General features: G+C 37.5%; 1 protein-coding gene across 4 annotated transcripts in view; it reads left to right on the forward strand.

Moving 5' to 3' along the window:
- The window catches only part of GLI3 (GLI family zinc finger 3), a 577,601-nt gene that overhangs the window by 279,264 nt on the left and 273,692 nt on the right, over positions 1–24,645 (forward strand). For all 4 annotated transcript variants that reach the window (XR_015733897.1, XM_034416535.3, XM_034416534.3 and 1 more), the window contains one exon: positions 24,434–24,457. Coding sequence is in view for 3 of the 4 variants with exons in the window: in XM_034416535.3 (XP_034272426.1) it covers positions 24,434–24,457 (24 nt within the window). In the remaining variant the exon portion in view is untranslated. The remainder of the gene's footprint in view (positions 1–24,433; positions 24,458–24,645) is intronic.

The following is a 24,645-nucleotide window of genomic DNA, read 5'->3' on the forward strand; positions in this document are numbered from 1 at the left end:
GCACCAGCCTGCCACTTGCGTGGCCTGATTCCGAATAGGCCAGGATCCAGTAGTAGGTAGTGGCCAGGAGTTGGAGATCTCTGTTATAACTCATTAATCAGATGTAAAAAATCATCATCATATTGCAATAAGCACAACTGGAGTTCCAAACAAATATTAAGACAATCAAAATATGAAAAGCAAAAGAGTTGCTACAAAAAACCTGTGGATTATCATGTAGAAAGGGTATCTGAATGTGTTTGATTGACGATCACCACGAAAAGGTCACAAAATCGTGCATGGTCACATCATGATTCATTTAATGATCATACAATTTAACAACTATAATTCTAGGTTCTATCGCAGTCGAAAATACTTGTATGGTTAAATAAGCCAAGAATTTTGGTTATAATATTTGAAAATATCAATGAAATAGAATGTTAAAATATATGAAAGCCATATATTAAGCTATATATAAGATACTATAAGCGTCTTATAGTTTAAATCAAAACTTTTTAAAAATGATTTGATATAGTGTTGTTACAGATAATCCTCAACTTCAGACCTCAATTGAGCCCAAAATTTATGTTGCTAAATGAGACATTTGTTAAGTGAGTTTTTCACTTTCACTTCACTTGTGACTTGTTAAATGAAATACTGCAGTTAGTCACATGGTTGTTAATGAATCAGGCTTCCCCGTTGACATTGCTTGTCAGACAATGCGATCCTGGTACACTGCAGCGGTCATAAATATGAGTCAATTGCCAAGCATCTGAATTCTGATCATGTGATCATAGGGATGCTGCAATGGTCATAAGTGTGAAAAATGGTCATAAGTTGCTTTTTTCAATGCTTTTGAAAAAGTCACTTTTTTGAATGGTCACTAAATGACCTGTTGTAAGTGAAGGACTATGTGTATATGAGGTATCTAAGGTGGGTAAAGATACTTCTTTACTTCTTATTTCATTCTTTGATAAAGTGACTAAATTAGTAGAGCAGCAAAATGCTGTCAACAAAGTATACTTAGATTTCAGTAAGGCATTTGCTAGAAAAATGTGGAATAGACAACATCACCACCAGATGGATTTGTAGCTGGCTGACAAACCATACTCAATGAGTAGTCCTTAATAGTACTACATGCACATGGAGAGAAGTAAGTAGTGGGGTACCACAAGGCTCCATCTTAGGCCAAGTACTCTTCAATATCTTCATAAATGACTTAGATGAGGAAACTCATCAAATTTGCAGATGACACTAAACCCAGGAATAACCAACACCCCAGAAGATAAGCTCAGGATCCAAAAAGATCTTGACAAAATTGAACAATGAGTCCTATCCAACAAAATGAATTTTAATGTGGAGAAAAGTAAAGTATTACATTTAGGCAGAAAAAAAATATCAAAGGTATAAGTACAGATTAGGCGAGACATGGCTCAAAAACAGCAACTATGAGAGGGACCTTGGAGTATAGTGGTTGATCATTTGAATATGAGCCAGCAGTGTACAGCAGCAGTCAAAAAAACTTATACGATCTTGGGTTGTATAAACAGAAGCATAGAATCAAGATCACATGTATTAGTGCTGCTTTACAAAACCCTACAAAGACCACATCTGGAATGTCTCGATATATATGTCTTTTACAATTGTTCTTTACTGAACAAAAGAATCATATTTATAAACCCTCTTTTTCTCTGAAGCCATCCAGGTGGACTCTGCCTATAATATAAATAATTTATATTGGAATCCAATTTAGTGTGTGTTAGATTGGGCGAATGAAGAGACGGGAAGCCAGGCTCATACAACTGTTCTTTATTGTAGCCCTGTTACTCTGCCTGACAGTTAGTCTTTATATAGGGAGCTGTCAGGCGTCTCAACCAATCAGGTTTAAGTATTTTTCATGCTCTTTCAGCGGACCAGAGTGAAGCCTATTGCTTCACTGTTAGTATCTAGCACTCCTCCCTTTCAGAATGGATTATTCCTTTAAATTAACATACATAATGCCATAAGTAGGCGGGGAGATTTCAGGCTCTTTGGACCTGTGCAGCTCAGTTGGAGTTGCGGCAGCAGTCCATTCGGTAGGGACTGTTGTTTCTCCCTGGTCTACCAATGGAAGTTCTTGGAAACGTCTATGGGGCGTGTTGGCCTCTTTTGGAACCGGATCGGAGGGGACTCGTTGCTGGATGCTTGGTTCCTCAGATAAGTCCTCCGGTTCCTTTGGGTTTGAGTTAGCTGTGGAAGGAGTGTTTTGTGAGTCAGGTTTTGGCATTTCTAAACATTTTTGGAATTCCTGCCCTTTTGAGTCAATTGGTTCGAGGCGGCCTCTGAGCTGATCTATGTGCCACCTCCATATTCACCCATTGTCTAAAACAATGAGGGGTGGGACCAGCTGTCAAGAGTGAAAGCTGTGCAAAATGGCTCTCAGTTTAAGAGAGTCGAATACACAGGTTTTCCATCCGATCGGCAGATTATTTGGAGTCCCAGATTCCTTGGAGGGGAATCGGAAGAAAGGGGCGCCCTGCAGAGCAGCTCTCAGCGGCAGTTGAGAGTGCGGATGGCAGGAAAGCCTCGGAGAAGTCGAACGGAGAAGAAAGACGGCCCATAATGGTGGCCGTGAAGAAACAACAACAGGCAGCTGGACAACATTAGCAGTGGACTAGCTAAATAACAGAGAGACGGACCTGGGTGAAAGTGATCTTGGCAGTCCTCTGTGAGTGACCCGGGGTGAAGATCTTCTCGAGGGATTGCAAAGAGGGAAGAGTCAGAAGGAGGCCCAAGAAAGGAGGAAATTTCCTCCGTAGTAAAGTGGCGAACAGCAAGTGGGGGCCAAAAAAAGAGACCATTTCAACGGGATAGATTTCACTGGTGGCGTGAGGGGAAAGAGGAAGAGGAAACTTACCATTATTGCTGATTTAAGTAGACAATTTAGCTTGTGAACGAAAGTGCTGACTAACGAGAATGCAGGCATATTGAAGTAAGACTGACTTTTAACTAGGAAAATAGGGAACAACAGACATCTACTGGCCAAGGAAAAAACTGGAGACAATTTAAGTAAGGAGAGGAAATTTAAAGAAAACAAGACCTATTTTGGATGGCCTGCCAATAATTGACTTATAAATCGAGGAAACTTAAGGAGTAAATTTGAATGTGAAAAATTTAATGAAATAGTTGTAGTGGAAATCAAGAGGAAATCATCTCTCTAATTATTATTCTTTCTGTGCAATCTTTGGACTACTATTTTATTAGCTCCACCACCTACTGCATTAATTATTGATATTATTAAGTGATTCAATTATAGATTTTGTTATTAATTAATTATTGACTAAGGGGAAGTTTTGCAGACTGTAGTTGGGGTAGGAAAGATCAAGAAAGGAAGTTAAAGTCTTCCATTTGGCGTCGTGGCAAGACAGTCGGGGAAATAGCGGGCTCTGATGAGTCCCGTGAAACCCCTGGCTGCCGAACCGCCGCCGATGGGTCTTCAGACCAGAACCATCCTGCAGGGATGGGGAAAAAGGAGGGGCACCTCGGACGACCAAGAGGAACAGGCAAGTTCCTCAGAAGTCAGAGGGAACCCTCTGTGAGTCAGCGGCAGGGGGAGGCAGCCATGGCAGCTGCCACAAAGCTGGGACAACTGGGCTAAGAAAAGTGCTGGAGGAAAGCGGAGTGAAACAGAGCTCTTTGAAGCCGGGTGAATGACAACAAACCCAAGCATGCAACAACATGTGGAGCAATATTATTATTTAGAAGACCCCTAGCCTAAAATAGCGGCTGTGCAACAAAGGAGCTTTGGAAAGTTTTAAACTGCAACCTTAAAGAGACAAAGATCCGAGAAACAACTAATTTTTGAACAGAACTAAGGGAATTAATTATTGAGATATGGTAAAAAGACTGGATACTTTAAAATTTGAATTGGATTCTAAAAAAAAGAAGATTTGATACTTTTAAAATCAAAAGAAGAATTGCACAAAATGGATACTTGTATGATTTGTGGAAAATGTGGATTATAGAGAGACACCATCTGGTTTAAAAAGGAATTTTGTAACTTTTTTTTTTGTTATGGAAAATTCTGAGCTCTACAGATAAAAGCCGTGGGACTTTGCAGAGGAGTTTTTTTTCCTGTCTGTGGGCAGCTGGATTTTGGTGAAAAGAAAAGGAAACTATAATAGAACTCCTATAATTGAAACAACAATAACTAAAAAATTGGCGCAGGAATAAAAAAAGGATTAAGTGCAGGCTCAAGAGAGAGAGACTTGATACATTATATCCGGAATAAAAATAAGAAAAATATTTAATGTGATTTATGGAGGACAAAACTGAAAACTTTGAAAATGGAAGGAATATATGTTTGCAGAAGAGGAAATGAAGAAGTAAGATAAACATGACTGGAAAAAAAGATTTAAACAATGTGATTTAAAATAAAGTAATGTAAAGGTGGATTGTAATAATAAAAAGGAGGTTTGTATAGAAAAAGAGCTGCAGAAAGAACCCATAAAATGGGAATTGAAACAACAAATAAACATAATTAAACACAAATTAAATATCATTGAAAAGGACAATATGGCACAACAAATTAAAAGCATTAAACAATTTTTTTTTTGAGAATGCAAATAAGCCGGGAAGATGGCTGACTTATAGACTAAGAAAACGGAAAGAAAAAAACCAGATTAGTAAATTACATATTCACCCATTGTCTAGTACTACCCTGTATTATCAGGGGCCTGTTATATTGATTATTATACCGGGTACCTACAGTGCTCCTTCAGCATAGTTATATGTGTAAACCAGGCCTCCTATGTTGAAGGACATCGTTCGGTTTGCTTATTAGGAGATTTGTTCTGTCGAATAGTTGGGGTGCAGTCGGTCTAAGATAGATCTTAGCCAGCGGCCCATTAATAATTCTGTGGACTCTGGACTGTGGTTGCGCTGGGGGTGATGTGCTGAACCAGGAGCAATTTATCTATTCTGGCCTGCCAGTCCCCTGGTCCCATTCTAGAGAGGTCTTCTTTGGCTGACCTCACCATTCTCTCAGCTTGCCCATTACTGGCCAGATGGAATGGCGTGGTTAGAGCATGCCAAACTCCTTGTTTGGCTAAGAACCCCTCAAATTGTGTGGCCGTGAATTGTGGCCTGTTGTCTGATACCACAACATCAGGCAGGCCATGTGTGGAAAACATTTTCCGGAGTACCCTGAACACGGCCTCCGCTATTGTTGTACTCATGAGGACTATCTCTAACCATTTCAAATAGGTGCCCACCACAATCAGGAAGGTTTGCCTGTGCACTGGTCCAGGAAAGTCAATGTGAATTCTGGACCAGGGAGCTTAGGACTTTTCCCATTCGTGCACTGGGGCTGCTGGGGGAATTGGATGGGATTCTTCGCAGGGGGAGCAGGTGGTAACCCATTCTGTAATTTCTTTGTCCATATTGGGCCACCATATATAGCTCCTAGCCAGAGCTTTCACCCAGACAATTCCCAGATGCCCCACATTCAATGCATTTAAAACATTTGTTCTCAGTTTAGGAACAACAACCCAGTACCCCCATAACAAATGGCCCCCTTGAGCAGACATTTCATGCTGTTTTACAATAAACAATTTGAATTCAGCGCCTACCGGCACTTTAGGCCAGGTCCTTCACACCCAGTTCAAAACAGTGCAGAGGACATTGTCCTTAGCCGAATGCCTGGCAACCTCGACAGATGTGACCAGGCCCGAGTCCAGGCAGTCAATCAACAGAACCGGAATGCCAGGGGTCAGGTCCTCGATCAAGTCCAGTAGGGGCACCGGCTGACGGCATCAGCATGCCCCAGAGTTTTTCCTGGTTGATGGGTTAGTTGGTAGGAATAGGCTGCGAGGAAAATCACCCATCTGGTGAAACGAGGTGACTGTGGCTGGAGTGGGATGGTTCCCAGCCAAAAGTCCCAGTAATGGCTTATGGTTGGTGTTCAAGTTCAAACCTCTGACTGTACAAGTACTCATGGAAACGTTTCACCCAGGCCACCACAGCCAGCGCTTCCCTGTCCAGCTGGCTGTAGTTCCGCTCCACGCTAGACAGAGTCCTGGAGTAATAGGCGACTGGAGCTTCCGTGCCATTAGGGAGGCAGTGGCTGAAGACAGCCCCAACACCAAAAGGGGCAGCGTCAAAGGCAAGCACTAACGGCAGGACCTTGTTATATTGGATCAGGAGGCTGTCAGCTGAGAGTAGTCTCTTGACCGTGGCAAAAACAGTGGCTTCTTCCCGGCCCCAGGTCCATTTGGCCGTTTTTCTCAACAGTTGTGCAGCGGCTCGACCACAGTTGCTTTGTCCTGGAGAAAAACACAATAAAAGTTCAAAAGTCCCAGGAAAGCCTGTAGTTCAGTCCAATTACAGAAACTGGGGGCCTCCTTGATTGCCCTGACCTTACTCAGGGTGGGGTGGATGCCGGCTCTGTCGATTCAGTAGCCGAAGAATTCTACTTCGGGCACTGCAATCTGACACTTATTGCTCTTTATTCGGAGGCCAGCATTTCTAAATTTGGTCAGAACAGCCCTTAAATCGGCTCCACAATTGTGCCTCGTCGTTGGTGGTAATTAAGACGTCAAAATATGGCACTACCCTGAGGATTTTATGCAGAAGCCATTCCATGACACTTTGAAAGAGCCCTGGGGCCACACTAACACCAAATTGGAGCCGGTGACATTTGAAACTCCCCTTTGCGTAACAATGGTCTGAGCCTCCACAGTAGCGCCATCTACTAGCAGCTGCTGATACGCCTGCGCGAGGTCAAGTTTGGCAAATATTTTTCCGGGGCCCAAAGAATACAGCAAATGTTGAACAATGGGCCCAGGATACACACTTCTTTGGAAGGCTTTATTCACTTATAATCAGCGCAGATGCACACTGACCCGTCAGATTTGATTGGCGTTACAATTGGGGTCCCCCATTTCATATGGTCTACCGGTTCCATGATCTCCTGGCTGATAAGCTTATCCAGTTCCCTGTCTATCCTTGGCTTGAGAACGAATGGAACCCTATGGGCCTTCATTCAAATTGGCGCTATCTGAGGGTCTAAGTTAAAAGAAATAGGGGTGCCCACATACTTGCCCAGGTCAGCACTGAATACATCCTGGAATTCACACAGCAGGTCATCAGCTCGGCTGCTGGTGATGGAGTTGATGCCTGAAACTCCCATGCCAAGGGCTTCGAACCAATGTAACCCTAGCAGCCTCAGCAGGTTTCCGCTGACAACAGTTATTAGTAGTTCTTTATCATACTTGCCAAACTGCACCCGAAATTTACTGGAGCCTACAACAGGAATCCGATTTCCTTGATAGTCACACAGTTTCAGCTGCTGGTGCCTTAGTTGTCTTTTCTGGATGTGTGAAACAACTCTCTTGAGGACAGCCCAGGAGATGATGGTCACCGATGACCTCATGTTGATCTCCATCTCGCATGGTGACCCCTCAATGCAGATCGTTACCTGTAATTTTTTGTTGTAGGGAGTGCTGGCTTGGCCGATTCGCATTTGGTATGTTTCTGGCATCCCAGAATGAAAGTTTTTTTGTTTAGGGCTCTCTGGGTCTCGTCAGATTGGGGTTTCAGCCAGATTGCTAGGATGCTTAAGCTGGTGAAGAGTGGGCTGGCTTACCCTGCAAACTTGTGCTAGGTGACCCTTCTTCTCACAACGCTGGCAGATAGCGTCTCTAAAATGACAGACGGCTCTCTGGTGTTATCCCCCACAGCTAGCGCACCCTGGTGGTTTGTCGTCGGTCTCAGGGTTTTTTTCCTTTCTGTGCGGAATTCTTCCTCGATGCTGTCCTTGGCACCTTCATCCAGGACGACTTCCTTATGAATGGTGGCTGTTTTCTGAGGTGCTGGGGGGGCTGGTTTGTCTTTGCAGTGACTCTGCTGTCTTATTAGATGCCTCCGTTGCTCTTGCTTCATCTAGGGCGACATGTAGGGTGAGGTTTGTCTTTGCCAGTAACTGGCGTTGCAGCCAAATATCTTGTATGCCACAAATGAGTTGATTTAGGAGAATGTTGTCTAGATCTCTGAACTCATAGTGTATGGCCGCTTTTTGTAATGCCGCGATGTACTGGTTGATCGATTCTCCTTCCCTCTGGTTTCTTTGGCGGAAATTGTGTCACCGTACCACTTTATATGGCACCAGAGCATAGTGCATTTTCAGCACTTGCCGGGGTACCGATTGTACCGGGGTTGGCTCTGATAGGGATTCAGCCATGTCGAAAATGTCGTGCCCACAATGGCTGAGGAAGAGAGCTCTTTTTCTGTTATTGGACAGTCTGAGGAAGTCGTTTGCCTCCATGAAGCATTCGAACCTGGTCATATAAGAGCCCCATTGCTCTTGGGCTGGGTTGAATGGCATTGGCGGGGCGAATGCTGACATTGTTGCCTATTCCCCCATTTTGAATTTGGCGCATAGAATGGCTGCCACTCCGATGTCTGTTCCCGCCTGGCTGGATGTAGTTGTCAGCTCTTTTTCCTCCGTCTACTTCTATTCCACTCTCATCGCCAATGTTAGATTGGGCGAATTAAGAGACGGGAAGCCAGGCTCATACAACTGTTCTTTATTGCAGCCCTGTAACATCCAGCAAATCTCTGCCTGACAGCTAGTCCTTATATAGGGAGCTGTCAGGCGTCTCAACCAATCAGGTTTAAGTATTTTTCCCACTCTTTCAGCGGACCAGAGTGAAGCCTATTGCTTCACTGTTAGCATCTAACACTGTGGCAGTTTTTACTAAGATAATATAGATTTTACCATGAAAAAGGTTCTCCATAATTACAGTATGTTAGATAGACTGTTGGTCTATTCTTAGATCCAGCTTTGATATTTTCCCCTTTCCTCTTCATATTTTCAACTTATAGAATAAATATCTCTGTAAATTCAATACAAAAAAATTCTATTAATCGCAGATTAATTATAATTATATATCACAACATAACTTCTATCTTATTGTTATTGACATGTATATAAAATCTTACTGTAAAGTTTTATTCATGTACTCAGTGTTTTGCAGAAAATGACTAAGTAATATGCATTCTTAACTTCCCTTTTTGGTATGTTTAAAATCCATCAGAATAGCAGGTTTTAGTAATACTATTTTTAATATTATTTTTTTTTTTAATTTGATTTATATGCCGCCCTTCTCCGAAGACTCAGGGCGGCTTACAATGTGCTCAGCAATTTTATCCTAGTATTGCAAGAACAGTTGTACTAATTTTTATTTTTATATCCATTTTAAGAAAAACAATTCTGAGCAGCTCATAGTAATGTTATAAAACCAAAACATTATAAAAACAATAAAACCAAAAAACCAAAAAACCCACCACCCACAACCATTCTCTTTCAATGCATCCAACACCACCCTCCTCAGGCTTCAATCACCCTTTAATCACCAGTGCTTGGGCAAGAATCAGGTCTTTATGGTCCTTTGGAACCTCCAGAAAGTGGGGCCTGCTGGATTTCAAAAGACTTCCACAGGGCTTCTGCTGTGCAGAAGACACATTTTATAGATCCTACTAGATAGTAACATTTAAGGGAAGGGACTTGTAATGGACCTCCTTTACTCAGCTTAGTGGAATAGGCAGACATCCTCAGGGAGAAGTAGTCCCATAAATAACCTGGCCTATTAATCCCCTCAGATAGGAACAGAAATGTCACTTGGTCCCTTCTGATAATGTCATTATATCATTGTGCCTCTGTCTCTCAAAAGAGTAAAAAAAAATGTGTCACCTCCATAATGCTGCATGGATCTCCATATAAGTGATAAATTAAGTTGGTAGACAACATTGGTAGAACCAATGTCAAAGCCAATGTTTAGTCTCTGGTACTCCATTCTGTTCTTTGCCATTCTTTTTTTCTATTTTCAGCAGACTTCAAAGGGCCTGAGTTAATTTTTGTAGAGGAGATTTGAAATAAAATGATACTCATGTGCAAAGTTAGAACTGTAAGTTGTCTTGTATTGTATGAAACCTCTAATAGTGTTTACCTGCTAATACATTTTCATAGAGTATATGAAAAATAAGATATATTTGAGGACCAGTTCTTTTGTTTTCCAAGAATATTTATATAGTGTAGTAATAATAATCTAATAGGACAGGGATCCCCAACCCCCAGTCTGTGGACCAGGCATGGGTTGTGGCATGCCAAAAACTGCCATGCAAGCAAGCAAAGCCCCATCTATGAGATACAAGCAGCATGCAAAACCATGCCTCCCTGGTCATGGAAAAACTTCTCTCAATGGAACCGGTCCCTGGGTTGGGGAGTGCTGCAGTAGGACACTGTTATCATGTTTATTCTGTATAGTCAAGAAATTGGAAATTTGTATCTACTGTATTTTTTTTTATCGTAAAGTCTGGCCAAAGATATTTATTTTGACTGTCCCATTGGCTCAAAGCACTAATAGAGAAGAAAAAAATAGAAGAGTCGGAATTCTGATTTTCAGTCTAGCTAGATACACCACTTTTATCTTTTATCCTTTGTAACCTTTCATGATGAAGAAATAAGATGCAGGCAAATGAAATTTCTATTAGCTCCTTTCATGAAGAAAGAAATGTTTAATAGGTGGCACCTTGCCGATATATTTTAATATACGTTAGTTTACAATTATTGACAATAGTGGCCCAATAAGTGAAATTACTTCAACAATTTTTTCAGTTTTTGTATAGTCACAAATCTATCTTTAAATCCTGCAAAAAATCAAAACTCATCTTTCCATACAATGCAAACTAGGTATTGTTTTTATATTAGTTCAGTCTGGAGTAATTCAGAAATATAATAGATAGCCCATCTCCTTCATTTGTAACATCATAAATCGCCAATTGACATTGTCAAAGGCTTTTTGTGCTTCTATCAAATATCAAAACCATCTCCTTTTCAGGATGCGCTTCATAGTATTCTAAAGTGTCCACGATTATTCTTATATTGTCTCGAATTTGTCTTTTGGGTAAGAATCCATTTTGGTCATAGTGTATAAAATTATTCAAATATCTCTTAAGTCTTTCTGCCAATATCATAGCAAAAAAATTTAATCTGCATTTAGCAGGGATATATATATATATATATATATATATATATATATATATATATATATATATACATACATACATACATACATACATACATACATATATATATATATATATATATATATATATATATATATATATATTTAATTTGATTTATATGCCGCCCTTCTCCGGAGACTCAGGGCGGCTTACAATGCGTTAAGCAATAGGCTTATAGTTTTTGATTTGTTGTGGGTCTGTCTCTTCTTTATAAATCGAAGTAATATATGCTCAGTCCATGTTTTGGGTATTTCTTTTTTTATCATTACTTCATTCATAACCTCCAGCGTTGGAATCGATAGTGATTCTTGTAAAGTCCTATAATATTCGGCTGGCAGTCCATCTGGACCTGGTGCCTTTCCATTCGTCTGTTTCTTAATTGCCTCAGTTAGTTCCATCATTGTTATATTTCCATCCAATAACTTCTCAACTTCTTTGGGGATTTGTGGTAATTTAGCTTTTTGTAGATACCTTGCCACTTTAACCTCTTCTATCACATCTTTCTTATACAATAATTAATCCTCTGGCAAAGGCTTTCATTGTATCCCAATGGTTTTGTATTGATGTTTCTTTCTTATTCTCCTTGAAAAAAAAGTCCAATTCTCGATTCATTTTCTGTGCAAAGTCTTTCTCTTTTAATATTGTATTGTTCAATGTCCATCTAGATCTGCCTTTTCGCCCTTTCCAAATAGCAATCACCGGGTTATGATCTGCCCATGTGTTAGTATCTATATTCACTTGTTCAATTTTTAAACAATTCCATTGTTGTCCATATCATATCCAAACTGGACCAAGATAAATGTCTATCAGAGTAGAAAGTATATTGTCTATTTTTCCCATTTCTCTCCCTCCAAATGTCTTTCAGGTTTATTTCCTCTATCATTTTGAAGAAAGTCCTCGGCGATGTCTTTCTACTGTGTCTTGTTGTTCTACTTGTTTTATAGTCCAGTTTTTCATCTACGATTCCATTAAAATCCCCCATCATGCAAACATTTTCATACTCCATTTCAATTATCTTATTATGTAATTTTCTGTAAAAGTCTCTCTGATTATTGTTGGGGCCATATATTGCTACTAAGAGCAATTTTGTATTGTTATCAATTAATTTCACCATCAAAATTCTGCCTTCTGTGTCAGCATACTTCTGCTCAGCCGTTAATGTATTTCTGATATACAGAGCAACTCCTCTTTTTTTACTTTGCGCCAATAATAAAAAAACTTTGCCAAGTTTTGGTTGAATCAATAATTGTTCATATTGTTTTTTAATATGTACTTCATGTAGGCAAATTATATCAAATTTTAATTTTTCTAATTTATGAAAAACTGTTCTTTTATTGGCCGAATTAAGTCCATTTATATTTATTGAAATTAATTTCCTTTCTTCCATATTCATACTTTATAATTAGGTTTTGTTGCTCTAGTCCAGTGTTTCCCAAACTTGACCCTTTGAAGATGTATGGCATACTGGTTGGGGAATTCTGGGAGTTGAAGTCCATGCATCTTAAAATAGCCAAGTTTGGGAAACACTGCTTTAGTCGATCTGGCTTCACGTTGCTCTTTGTATTCCATAACTCCGCCCACTGCTCCTTCTGTTTCTTCCAGCATTATCAGTTCCTCTTCAGCGGATTTTATTGGGGCTAGTGTTGCTTGAGTTTCAACTTCCATATCTACATCTGTCTCTTTAAGAACTTCTTCATAGAAGGCTCTTGCCTTATCAATTGTATTCAGCCTATATCTTTGAAAATTCCATGTTAAGCCAACTCCTTCTGGAAACAACAATCTGTAATTAATCCCTTTTTACAACAAAACTTTGGTCAAGAATTGGTATTTCCTTCTTATCTCTTTCACTTTCCTTGGAATTTGTCTCAAAACGGTGACTTCTTTCGCTTTGTATTCCAAAGCCTTGTCGCGGGCAGCCTGAAGAATCTCTGTCTTAATTGATTTCTTAGTAAATCTTATGTGTACTTCTCTTGGAAGCTTATTACGCATCGTATATCCAGTATAGACTCGATAAATTTCGTCAATTCCTTCCATCATCTTCTCTTTAGTTACTTCTAAGGCCTCAGCTTTTTCAGGCAATTGAAGCTATATACTCAAAACAAAAGGCCAAGGTAATGATAAATGGAGAATTGTCCGAATATATTGAAATAGAAAAAGGCACTAGACAAGGATGTCCATTGTCCCCATTGTTGTTTATATTGACATTGGAAGTTTTAAATAGAAATATCAGAGAAGGAAAGGAGATAAAAGATATGAAAATTCGGAAAGAAAAATATAAATTGCAAGCCTTTGCAGATGACCTGGTTTTTATTATGGAAGAACCATTAATATCAATAAATAAATTGTTAGAAAGCATTGGAGAGTTTGGAGAAGTAGCTGGTCTAAAAATCAATAAAGAAAAGACAAAGATAATGACTAAAAATATGTTGAAAAAGCAAAAAGAAAAATTGATGGAGATTTCAAATATGCAAATTACAAATAAGGTAAAATATCTGGGAATACAATTGACAGCAAGATGTAGTTCTCTCAAGGAAAATAATTACAATAAGATTAAGCGACAGATAGTACAAGATTTGGAAAAATGGGGAAATTTGCAACTATCTTTAATTGAGAGACTTGCAACTATTAAGATGAATATTTTACCTAGAATTTTAATAATTTATTGGAATCGTTTGGAATAAATTTTATTTATTCCAAACGATTCCAATAAAGTTGGACAAGGAATTTTTTATAGATTTTAATAAAATGATATTGAAATATATTTGGCAGGGGAAAAAGGCAAGAATAAAAATGAAGTTGTTACAAGATGATAAAATGAGGGGTGGTTTTGGTTTACCTAACTTTGAATTTTATTATCAAACAGCTAGTTTAATATGGATTAAAGAATGGATATCATTAAGAAATATGATTTAAGAAAGATTGTTAAATTTGGAGGGACATGATTTGTTGTTGGGATGGCATGCTTTTTTGTGGTATAAAGGAACTAAAATACAGGGGAATTTTAGAAGACATAAAATATGTGAAGCTTTATGGTTGAATTGGGAGAAGACAAAAAAAGATCACTACTTGAAGATACCAGTTTGGGTACCCACAATTGAAGCATTTTCGTATCCAGTGACGTTTAAAGGGAAACAAATTATAAGATATACAGGAATTATTGGATGAAAAGAGTGAACTTAAATTAAAGCAAGATATAGAAGACCAAGGGTATAAGATGGATTGGTTTTCATATATGCAAATACTCTCTAGATATTGAGATGATCTTAAACAAGAAGGTTTCTATAATGTATTGACTAATTTAGATAAGATTTTGATGGGTTCGGATGATCATGTAATTAAAAAGCTATATGGTTATTTGCTAGAAGTTAAACTGGAAGAAGAACAAGTTAAAGAATTAATGATAGCATGGGGGAAGAATTTTGGTTATGGTATTGATTTAGAGAAATGGCAAAAATCGTGGTCACATAATTATAAAATGACAATGTCTACAGCATATAAGGAAAATTTGTATAAGATGTTTTACAGGTGGCATCTATCCCCGTCGAGAATAGCCAGAATGCTCCAGAATAAATCGGAGAAATGTTGGAAATGTCATCAGACCCCAGGATCCTATTACCACTTGTGGTGGACATGCGTAGAAGCAAGGAGATATTGGATTAAGATACACATGTGGTTGGAAAAAATGATAAAGAGACATATTGACTTTAAACCAGAAATATTTTTATTAGGGATCATACCGGAGATGTATAATAAAGAACTGCAATACTTAATTGTGAATCTTTGGACAGCAGCCAGAATTGTATTTGCTAAAAATTGGAAAGGAGAAAAGTTACCTAATGATGAAGAAATTATTAAGAAAATGATGGAATGTGCTGAGATGAGTAAATTGAAATAAGAGAGCAGAAAGATAGACTATATTATTTGATATGGGATTTATTTTACCAATGGATAGAGAATAAGAATTGGAAATAACTATAATATAAATGGATGTTGAAATCTTTGGAAATAAGCTAGCATGTTTAGTGATAAATTGAAGAGAGGAGGAGCACAAAAAATGCCACCGACTGAAATGTTGTCTTTGATTGTATGGAATGATAATGTTTTTTTATGTTCCTTTTTGTTTTTGAAAAATAAAAAATTCTTATATATATATAAAGAAATATAATAGATAGACCGTTACTTCCCAAAGACATAATGGAATAACCCTCGCTCTCAGCCTTGGGTATTATCTCACAATCAGGCAGAAAGAACTAAATGTGCTAAATTTTGCTCTATAACAGTTTATCTTGCATTCTTTTTTTTTCTTTTTTTTAGAGACAGAAAGCTTACATTGTATTACAGAGAAAATAAGTTTTAAATATTTTCACTTTCTCTTTGATTATTCCCAAGGCTGGGAGCAAGGGTTTTTCCATAAAGAAACAGGATCCCCCCACCCCAGATTTTTACTAACTCTACACAGATCTGTTTCCAAAATTATTTTCTCATGTTTTCTTTTTTGGGCACCTTGTGGGAGGACATCAAAATGGTAGCAGGATTTCATTTTATTCTTTCAGTTTGGGTCCTTGATTAAAATCTCAGACTCATGGTTGTGACACTGCACTTTGTGCCTCATGGGAAATCACTGATAAATTCTGAACATGATTTGCAAAGTTAATTGCCACAAACTTAAATAGCTTGCTGATCAGCCTGTGATGGGGTACCTTGCCAAATGTTTTATAAGGTATTTTAAAATTTATGTCTACTATAGTCTATTACATAAGTTATCCCGTCAAGGCTGTTTGGGAATGGATGGGCTTGTCCAGAAGCAGAAGTAGAGGTAAAATGGAATAGAACAGAATGCTAGTTGGACAAGATTTGTATCCTTGTACAGGGGCCATACAAATCTTTTTTGTATCATTCCAGTTTGCTTCTGAAGTGATTATATGTATGTGTACCTGTATAATCTGACTATAATGTGAGATATGTAAAGATGTTTTGAGCATTCTTTAACATTGATTTTTTTTGTAATGGAATTGTTGTTAGTTGCGAAGTCGTGTCTGACCCATCGCGACCCCATGGACAATATTCCTCCAGACTTTCCTGTCCTCTACCATCTCCCAGAGTCCATTTAAGCTCACGCCTATTACTTCAGTGACTCCATCCAGCCACCTTGTTCTCTGTTGTCCCCTCTTCTTTTGCCCTCAATCTTTCCTAGCATTAGGCTCTTCTCCAGTGAGTCCTTCCTTCTCATTAGGTGGCCAAATTATTTGGGTTTCATCTTCAGGATCTGGCCTTCTAAAAAGCAGTCAGGGTTGATCTCCTCTAGGACTGACCGGTTTGATCACCTTGCAGTCCAAGGGACTCACAGGAGTCTTGTCCAGCACCGTAGTTCAAAGGCCTCAATTCTTTGGCGCTCAGCCTTTCTTATGGTCCAACTTTCACAGCCATACATTGCAACTGGGAATACCATAGCCTTGATTATACACACTTTTGTTGGCAGGGTGATGTCTCTGTAATGGAATATATATTGATAATTCTCAGTCCCTTGGCTGTGTTTTCTATCCTTGATTATAAACTACATCTAGTTGATATACCATTATCTCTGCAGTTTTGTTGTTAGCAATATTTTCTAGGGCCCATTTTACTTCATCCATGGATCTAGAAACATTACCTGGAGATGCTATGGAATACATTGTGAAGCTTTAAAGTAAAAAAATATTTTTTTGCATTCTTGGGTTTTATTTCTCTAGATCTCTGCCCATCATCTAGCTTTGTTTTATCTTCTGCTAGTCTAGTTGGTAGTGTTCTTCAGCAAATAATTCTAATCCAAGAAGCCCTCAATGTGCATAATGAGCCAAAATATAGATTCCTTTGTCTCTGATGTCTTATTTTCTATTCTAGCCAGCCATTGTAGCATGTATAATTTTTAACATGGGCACTACATGTGTCAAGGAGGGTAATAAATGAGACAAATATTTCTAGGGCATCAGAAGAATTATCTTGGCTTTTATATTCCTCAGTTTGTTTGTTTGTTTGTTTGTTTGTTGTTTGCTTGTTTGTTTGTTTGTTTATTTATTTATTTATTTATTTATTTATTTATTTATTTATTTATTTATTATATTTCTATACCACCTTTCTCCCATAGGACTCAAGGCGGTGTACAGTCAAGAAAAATATAGATACACAAACATCATAAAATTGCTAATTAAAATTATTATTATAACATAGTTTGGCCCAATTAAATAGAACCTAAAATTAGATAATATTTTAAAGACATTCACATGTTCATATGTTTAGCCCCGCTTGTTGGAACATCAGGGTTTTGAGGGTTATTTTGAATGGGGGGACACAGAGAGAGAATTAATATTTCTTGTTCTGTCCTGCTAAATTCCTGGTCATTCGTGGAAATGTTCTAGCTACTGGTTTCCTAAAAACCCCCTGGAAGGTCCCTCAACCAAAAGCAATAGGCGCCCTTCGGGAAATATTCAGTAACAACAATAAGCAGAGGTTTCTTTTTGTTTCTCTTCTGCTTTTTTTCTTTTCTTCAGTCAGACTTGCCTATCAGACTCCTATTTGCCAAGTCAGTGATACAATTATTTGAGATAGCTGTCTATATTAGATGGAGATACCAGGGTTAGCATAAAGCAGGGTGGATTTAATTTAAATCAAACTGATTTAAATCACAATTTAAATTACGATTTAAATCACAATTTAAATCATGATTTAAATCACTAGTCAGTAAGGCTTGATTTAAATCATAGTTTTCTACATTAAGACCAATTCTTGCTGGTATAACTTTAATATGCAGTAGATTAAGATTTTTAGAATAACAATTTTTCATATTAGTTTTTTTATCCCCAGTTTAATAGGTTAATCATTCATATTTGGATAACTTTTCTGTTGTATTTAGGAAGGAGAAAAATAATCATGACCTTAATAATAACAATTTAAATAGATTTATTCAACTGAAATAATAACATTACAGCATATCTTATTTGCTTAAAAAACATCCATGTTTATTAACTAATTTGGCTAAACAATATATATATATTTTAAGAAACTTAGACTGTCATCCCAGCCTACACATGAAAAACTTAAATACTGTCCTCTGTAGCTCACTTGTCATCTTCTTCTTCATCTTCTTCTTTGTTCATAATCTGGAAAAGAAAAACAAGCTTTCCTGCTTTATCGGGTCCCAAACGATTTCTCAATTTAAAATGAATGAGCCAAAGGAAGAGAATATTCTTTCAATGCCTGCAGAAGAAGCTACTGCTGTTAAAAGTGAAATCATTACTTGAACAGTCTCTAAATCCAAGTGACTTAAGTGACCAGTTCACTGGTGTGACTTTCTTTAAAATATCTTCAGCAAACATATATTTCTTGAATGGTTCCCCCTTAGCTTTGAAGTTTATTGTAGTTGGCATTACAGATGGATGATTGCTGGATACCCATGTCATAGCTAACTCCTCTTCCTCAGCACTTAAGTTTTGACCGTGATACTGGATATTGACAATATTTGCCAAAAAATGAGCTGGAGACAGTACTTGTCTCATTCGTTTTTTTAATGCTTGTAATTTAATTCTGTCCATGTGTAGTTCTGTTTTTAAGTGTTCACTCAGTTCCTTCCAAATTTCAACAGCATCAGCAATAACAACAGCTATTTTTCTGTATTTTGTTTAAAGCTTCAGAGATGGGTTTCAGGATGCTCAGCTCAGCAAATGTTGAAATGTTCAACATTTCTCTTAAGCCCAATGTTGAGGATTTTGGCCGTGACAGTGCCATCTATTTTATCTCGATTTTCTTCACAAACTGTCATCAGAATAGGCCAGTTCTTGATATACTGCTCAAAACAGTCCACCACAGAGTTCCATCTAACATCTTGTGGGAGTGTTAGCTTGGTTCCACCCATCCTTTTCAGAGCTGCTGCAGCAAAATGATTGTTACGGAAGTATTTAGCAATTTCAACAACATTAGTCTTTATTTCTGGAACACTTAAATCTTTGGCTAAGAGGTGCAGTAAATGAGCACTGCAACCATATGTTATTAGCTATGTATTCCCTTCCTGCTCTTCTAAATTTCTTCTCATCTTGGATACATTTGCAGCATTGTCTGTGACCAAACTGCATACTAGACATTTGAATTTTTGTTCACGTTATTATAGCTTTTACTGCCACTTCTAGTAAGTATTCTGCTGTGTGTGCATTTCCTGACGTATCAATTGTTTGTGCAAGGAAGACTTTCCCTTCTTCTGTTGTTATACAAGCACATACAATAGGATCATTGTGGACATTACTCCACCCATCAATACTTAGGTTAACAATTCTACCTTCCAGAGCTGTTGCACATTGCTCCATTTCTCTGTCATACACTTTATCCAGCAGTTTCCCTGCAACATCTGCTCTGCTGGGTGGACTGTATCCTGGTCTCAGTGACTGAACCATATTAATGAAATGTGGGTTCTCAGTCAGACGGAAAGAAGAGTTCGTTGCATAAATGGCCGTGGCCAGGGGGGCTTTTCATCAGGTCCGCCTGATTCGCCAGTTGCGGCCCTTTCTGGATCGGGACTCCTTACGCACAGTCACTCAGGCACTCGTCACTTTCCGCCTAGACTACTGCAATGCTCTCTACATGGGGCTCCCCTTGAGGATCACCCGGAGGCTCCAACTGGTGCAGAATGCGGCTGCGCGGGGGATTATGGGAGCAAGAGGGTGCTCCCATGTAATGCCTCTCCTGCGCGAGCTGCATTGGCTTCCAGTGGTCTTCCGGGTGTGCTTCAAGGTGTTGGTCACCACCTTTAAAGCGCTCCATGGCATTGGACCTGGGTATTTGCGAGACCGCCTTCTGCCGCCGATAGCCTCCCACCAACCAGTACGCTCCCACAGAGAGGGACTCCTCAGGGTACCGTCAGCCAGGCAATGTCGGCTGGCTACCCCCAGGGGGAGGGCCTTCTCTGTGGCAGCACCTGCCCTCTGGAATGATTTGCCCCCGGAGATATGAAGGATACCAGATCTCCGGGCCTTTCGCCATGACCTAAAAACTTTTCTTTTCCATCAAGCAGGGCTGGCATGACCCCCCCCCCCTCCCTTAGCTCTTTTTACCTTTTTAGTTTTTTATGTGTAAACTGGGTTTTAATTGGATTGTTTAAAATTGTGGGCCAAAGCTGTATAATTCTTTTAATTGATTTTAAATTTTGTATTGGTATGTTTTTATCCTTGGTTGTGCACTACCCTGAGTCCAATAGGAGAAGGGAGGCATATAAATTGAAATAATAATAATAATAATAATAATAATAATAATAATAATAATAATAATAATAATAATAAACAAACTGGGCAATTTTTTCATCAATTAACTCTTTTTCTAATCTGCTAGTTTTATCACAAACTTATCTATGGTGGTTCCAGGAGGGAAGGGTTTTTTCTTTCTTTTAGGTGATAGTGATATGTGGCTGTGGGTGTCTGATGATGATGATGCTAATGAAGCACTATCCTGGATGGATAACTCTGAAACTGTAGAACAGGAGGATGGTGATCTTGAAGGTGGATAGTTTCCAGAATCCATGAATTCCCCTAAACAAAAAAGTCAATGCTTTATTTTATTGTTTATACAATTTCTGCTTATTGTACACAGCACTGCCCCAAAAGGAATATTTGCTTTTCTTCATAACTGTACCAAATGATAGTAACATGCAGTAATAATAAGAAATATAATTTTGCTCAAACATGACAGGTCAAGGCAGTCTTTAGAAATATGATTCAATAAAAATGTTTACCAACCTGAAGATCCTGCCTGTTCAAATGTGTTTCTTTGGTCATCTTCATCACAGCACTTCTCATAATGTTGCCTCATTCAGGCCACCAGGCCTTGCATTTCTTTGTTGCAGTGTTTGCAGTTTGCACGCATGCCTGCCTTACCGATAGGTAAAGGAACTTCATTAAAATATTGCCAAACTGAGTCTCTTTTATGGCCTGCTGCCATTATAGGTTTTTTTCCTCCAAGGAAAGAATGTGATAAACCTCAGGTCATACATACAAAAAGATCCAAAGACTTGTCTGTCTGTGGCTGTGCAGTATTGTGCTCAGAAAGTTTCACTTTCATTTTGTACTGCTTGTCTGCTTGCCCCTTCCTCCTCACACTTAGTTTCACTTTCTTCTTGTGCAGATCTATTCCACTCCAAACAATCAGAAAAATATTGTTTCTATTCTAGTCACTGATCTTCTTGAAACTTAGCACTGAAGGGGTTGATTCTGTATTCATAGGTTTATAGAACAATAGGATTAAGGTCTTTTTCTCAACTCTGTTCATGTTATAACATTTTTGCTGTGAAGAAGAGGCATGTGACCTGCTGAGTCAAATTCAGTTTTGAGAACTGCAAAAGTAAACCAAGCATCTGTGATAATACCTTGTAGGCAGAGAAACTGCCCAATAATCTTACAAAAACCTCTGAAAGAGCATGACATTGTGAATGGATTAATGGAATTTATTTACTAAAAAAATTAAACATATACAGCCTTATTCTACATAATTAAAAAACTAATCTTTATTTCATGATGGAATAACCTTTGGATGGTAATATATTTTCCTCAAAAAGCATTTTATTTAAAAAATCCGATTTAAATCAAAAAAATCTGATTTAAATAAAAAAAAATCTGATTTTTTTTATTTTTATTTTTTTTAAATCATTGATTTTTATCCACCCTGGCATAAAGAGAGTGTTTTACTATTGAAATTAATTGGCTTACTTACATCTGCCTCATGTTTTATAGCCTAAGTTTCAGTCACAAATACATTATGTAAGGATGCAATTCTTACTATAAATACTATGATCTTTAATAAAAGTATTTTGTAAAATTTAATCTACATCTATAGATTATTTTACATTGGAAATAATGAGATAATTAACTGGGTCTGTATTTTATCTTTATTGTCTGGTCTTAGCTCTGATTTATTGATTGTAATAATACCTGAAAATGCAAATACTATAAAATTCTATTCACATATTTTAACCAACTTCAATTTTTTATATTTATATCAAGTCTATTGCTACTTGCTCCTGGGAATTTGGAAGTGCCTACCAAGTTCTCTTCTCAAGAATATCTTTTCATTGTATACTTTAGATTAAGAGAGTGAAAATGGGATAGAGATATACAAAGAACATTTTTTTTTAACATTTAGAGCTTGGTAGACCATGGTTCAAATATTCATTCTGCTATGAAGTTTGCTGAATGACTTTGGCTCATTCACTGTATGATTTCATAACATGAAGATAAAGTATGAAGAAATACAGTGTGTCCTGCTTTGAGTTAATTGAGAAAAAGCAAATTAAAAATTAAACAAATAGGCAGTAATCCTACATTACTAGTTAATAAATCTTATAAAATAATGATAACATGAAACCATTTAACTAGCAATCTTCATGCAAAAATCTAAAAATCAAAACATCATATAATGTTAATGATAAAGTAGAAGAATGGTAACATTCATTAGCTATTACACAGACATTTATGAGATACTCAGGAATTATTATTTTTTTGCATGCAGTTTTTGTATATGCATTTGGATTTTGTTTTGTTTTGTTGAAAGTATATATGTTTTGTTAGAAGCCTGCATTCAAAAGTTGAGGGAGAAAATGAATTATTAATGTGGTTTCTTGATGTAACAATAAATATTTAATTGCTTGGAAAATGTAAAGTTTCGGTGATATTAAATTACTCATAGAGAATTGGTGGAATTGGAGTAGGAAGCAACAGTGTATTCTACTGATCTGTAGTTTTCTGGATCTAGTGAAAAGCATTTCCCATGATAGCTTGCTAAACTATGAATTTGGAATATTTTAATTTAATTCTGGTTAGGACAGAGACCAGACTATAGATACAAAGTTAGCTTGGGACAGTCACTCTCACTCAGCTCTAGGAAGGAAACAATGGAAAACTACTTCCAAAAATCCTTGCCAAAAAAACCTGTAGGGGCTTGTCCAGACAATTTCCAACAGCCAGCAGCCAACACAGGAACAAAAAAACCTAAACAGAAGGAGCCAAAAAACCTGAACAGAATGTCAGAATATTCATGACTGGGAAGACATGGTAACAAGGTCAGCCAATGAATAGGCATAGCAACTAAATCAGCCAATGGGGACTGTTTAGAAACTGAAACAGTTTTGGAGGGTGCTCAGAACTGAAATTAGTCTGTCTGCAGAATTGAAACTGAAACTAGACTGCTGAACTGAAACTAAAACTAAGAACATACTTACAGTCTCTCTTCTCTACCACGTTGGAAGAATCTGCTGTTGGTATTGTTAATTTACTTTATGTGTAAATGTATATAAAGAAGTTAATGAATTCTGCTGAATCAGTTTGCCTGTGTGTGCTTTCTGGATTTGATTTTTGCAACAAACTCTGACATAAAAGAAGAAAAAAAAACAGCTCTTCAAATGTTATTTTACCTAAATCCAAAAGGCGTTCTCAATACAGTTTTGTTCCTGTGTGCCATAAGAATTCTGGAAGACATAAATGATATTCCTAATATGAATGGTGTAGGAATAGTACAGGGTCAGCTATATGAACACTAAAGGACCCTCTTTATTCACATTATTATAAGAAAGAAATGTGCTTGTTTAGAGATTACACTAAGTCAGCTAAATTCCATTCTTGGTAATATATATCTTCTGAGGGGCCTAGCTGTCAAGGATGCAAGGACATCCATAAGAAACAAAAGTTACTTATTATCCAAAGCAGCCATGAATCTAAGCATCAGCAATCACAGAACTGAGGAAGATTGTTTAGCTAAGATAATTTTATGAACTAGAAAATAATGAAGGAATTTAGTAATTAGAAAGTGTCAATTATCATGTAACCAATGTATGTTAACCATATATGGAAAACTGTTGTGCTCGTAAAATCCTTTGTCTTGGAGATGTATAAAAGCAGTTGTATCAGAGCTCTTCTTGGTTCAGAATTGCTGATACAAATCTGATTCTGAAACTGCGCAATAAACTGTCTCTGGCTGACCCAGGAATGTTGTTTGGTCCCATCATTCCATAACATTCCAATAAGTGATCTCTATGCCAATAGAATAATAACTTTCACCATTTATTATGAATTTCACACTGACCTTTGTTCAGCATTAGAGTGCAGCCTAAGTCTTCCAGAAACATTTTTCCCTTGCACATATATGTTGAAGTATATAATTGTGAAATTAATTATACTTAACAAAACTAATTTTGATACTGTAAACATTGCAATTTAGACAATGGATGTTCTTAAATATAGTTATTACAAAAACAGGGAATAATTGGTGGAAACTAGTCTGTTAATAATCAGAATTTCTTTAATTTCTAAAGTATTGCCAAAGATTGCATTTCAATATATTTATTGTACAATTGTATATTTACAATGTCTTGTTTTTATTTCAGATTCAGCCCCTGCTTTGAAATACTGTAAGTAAATTTTTTGTTTTGTATTTGATTCATTAGTGTTAAAAGTCATTTGAAATTATCTGTTACTACAATATATATTTATTCCCAATTAATATATCATATTTTTAAAGAACAATGTACCAGAAAATAACTTCTAGGTTGTTTTAAATTACTGGCTTCCTTTGAAGTTCTTCAAATCTATACCTGAG

This window comes from Pantherophis guttatus, chromosome 4 (assembly GCF_059756535.1).
Source record: "Pantherophis guttatus breed Tessera chromosome 4, ASM5975653v1, whole genome shotgun sequence".
Classification (NCBI taxonomy): Eukaryota; Metazoa; Chordata; class Lepidosauria; order Squamata; family Colubridae; genus Pantherophis; species Pantherophis guttatus.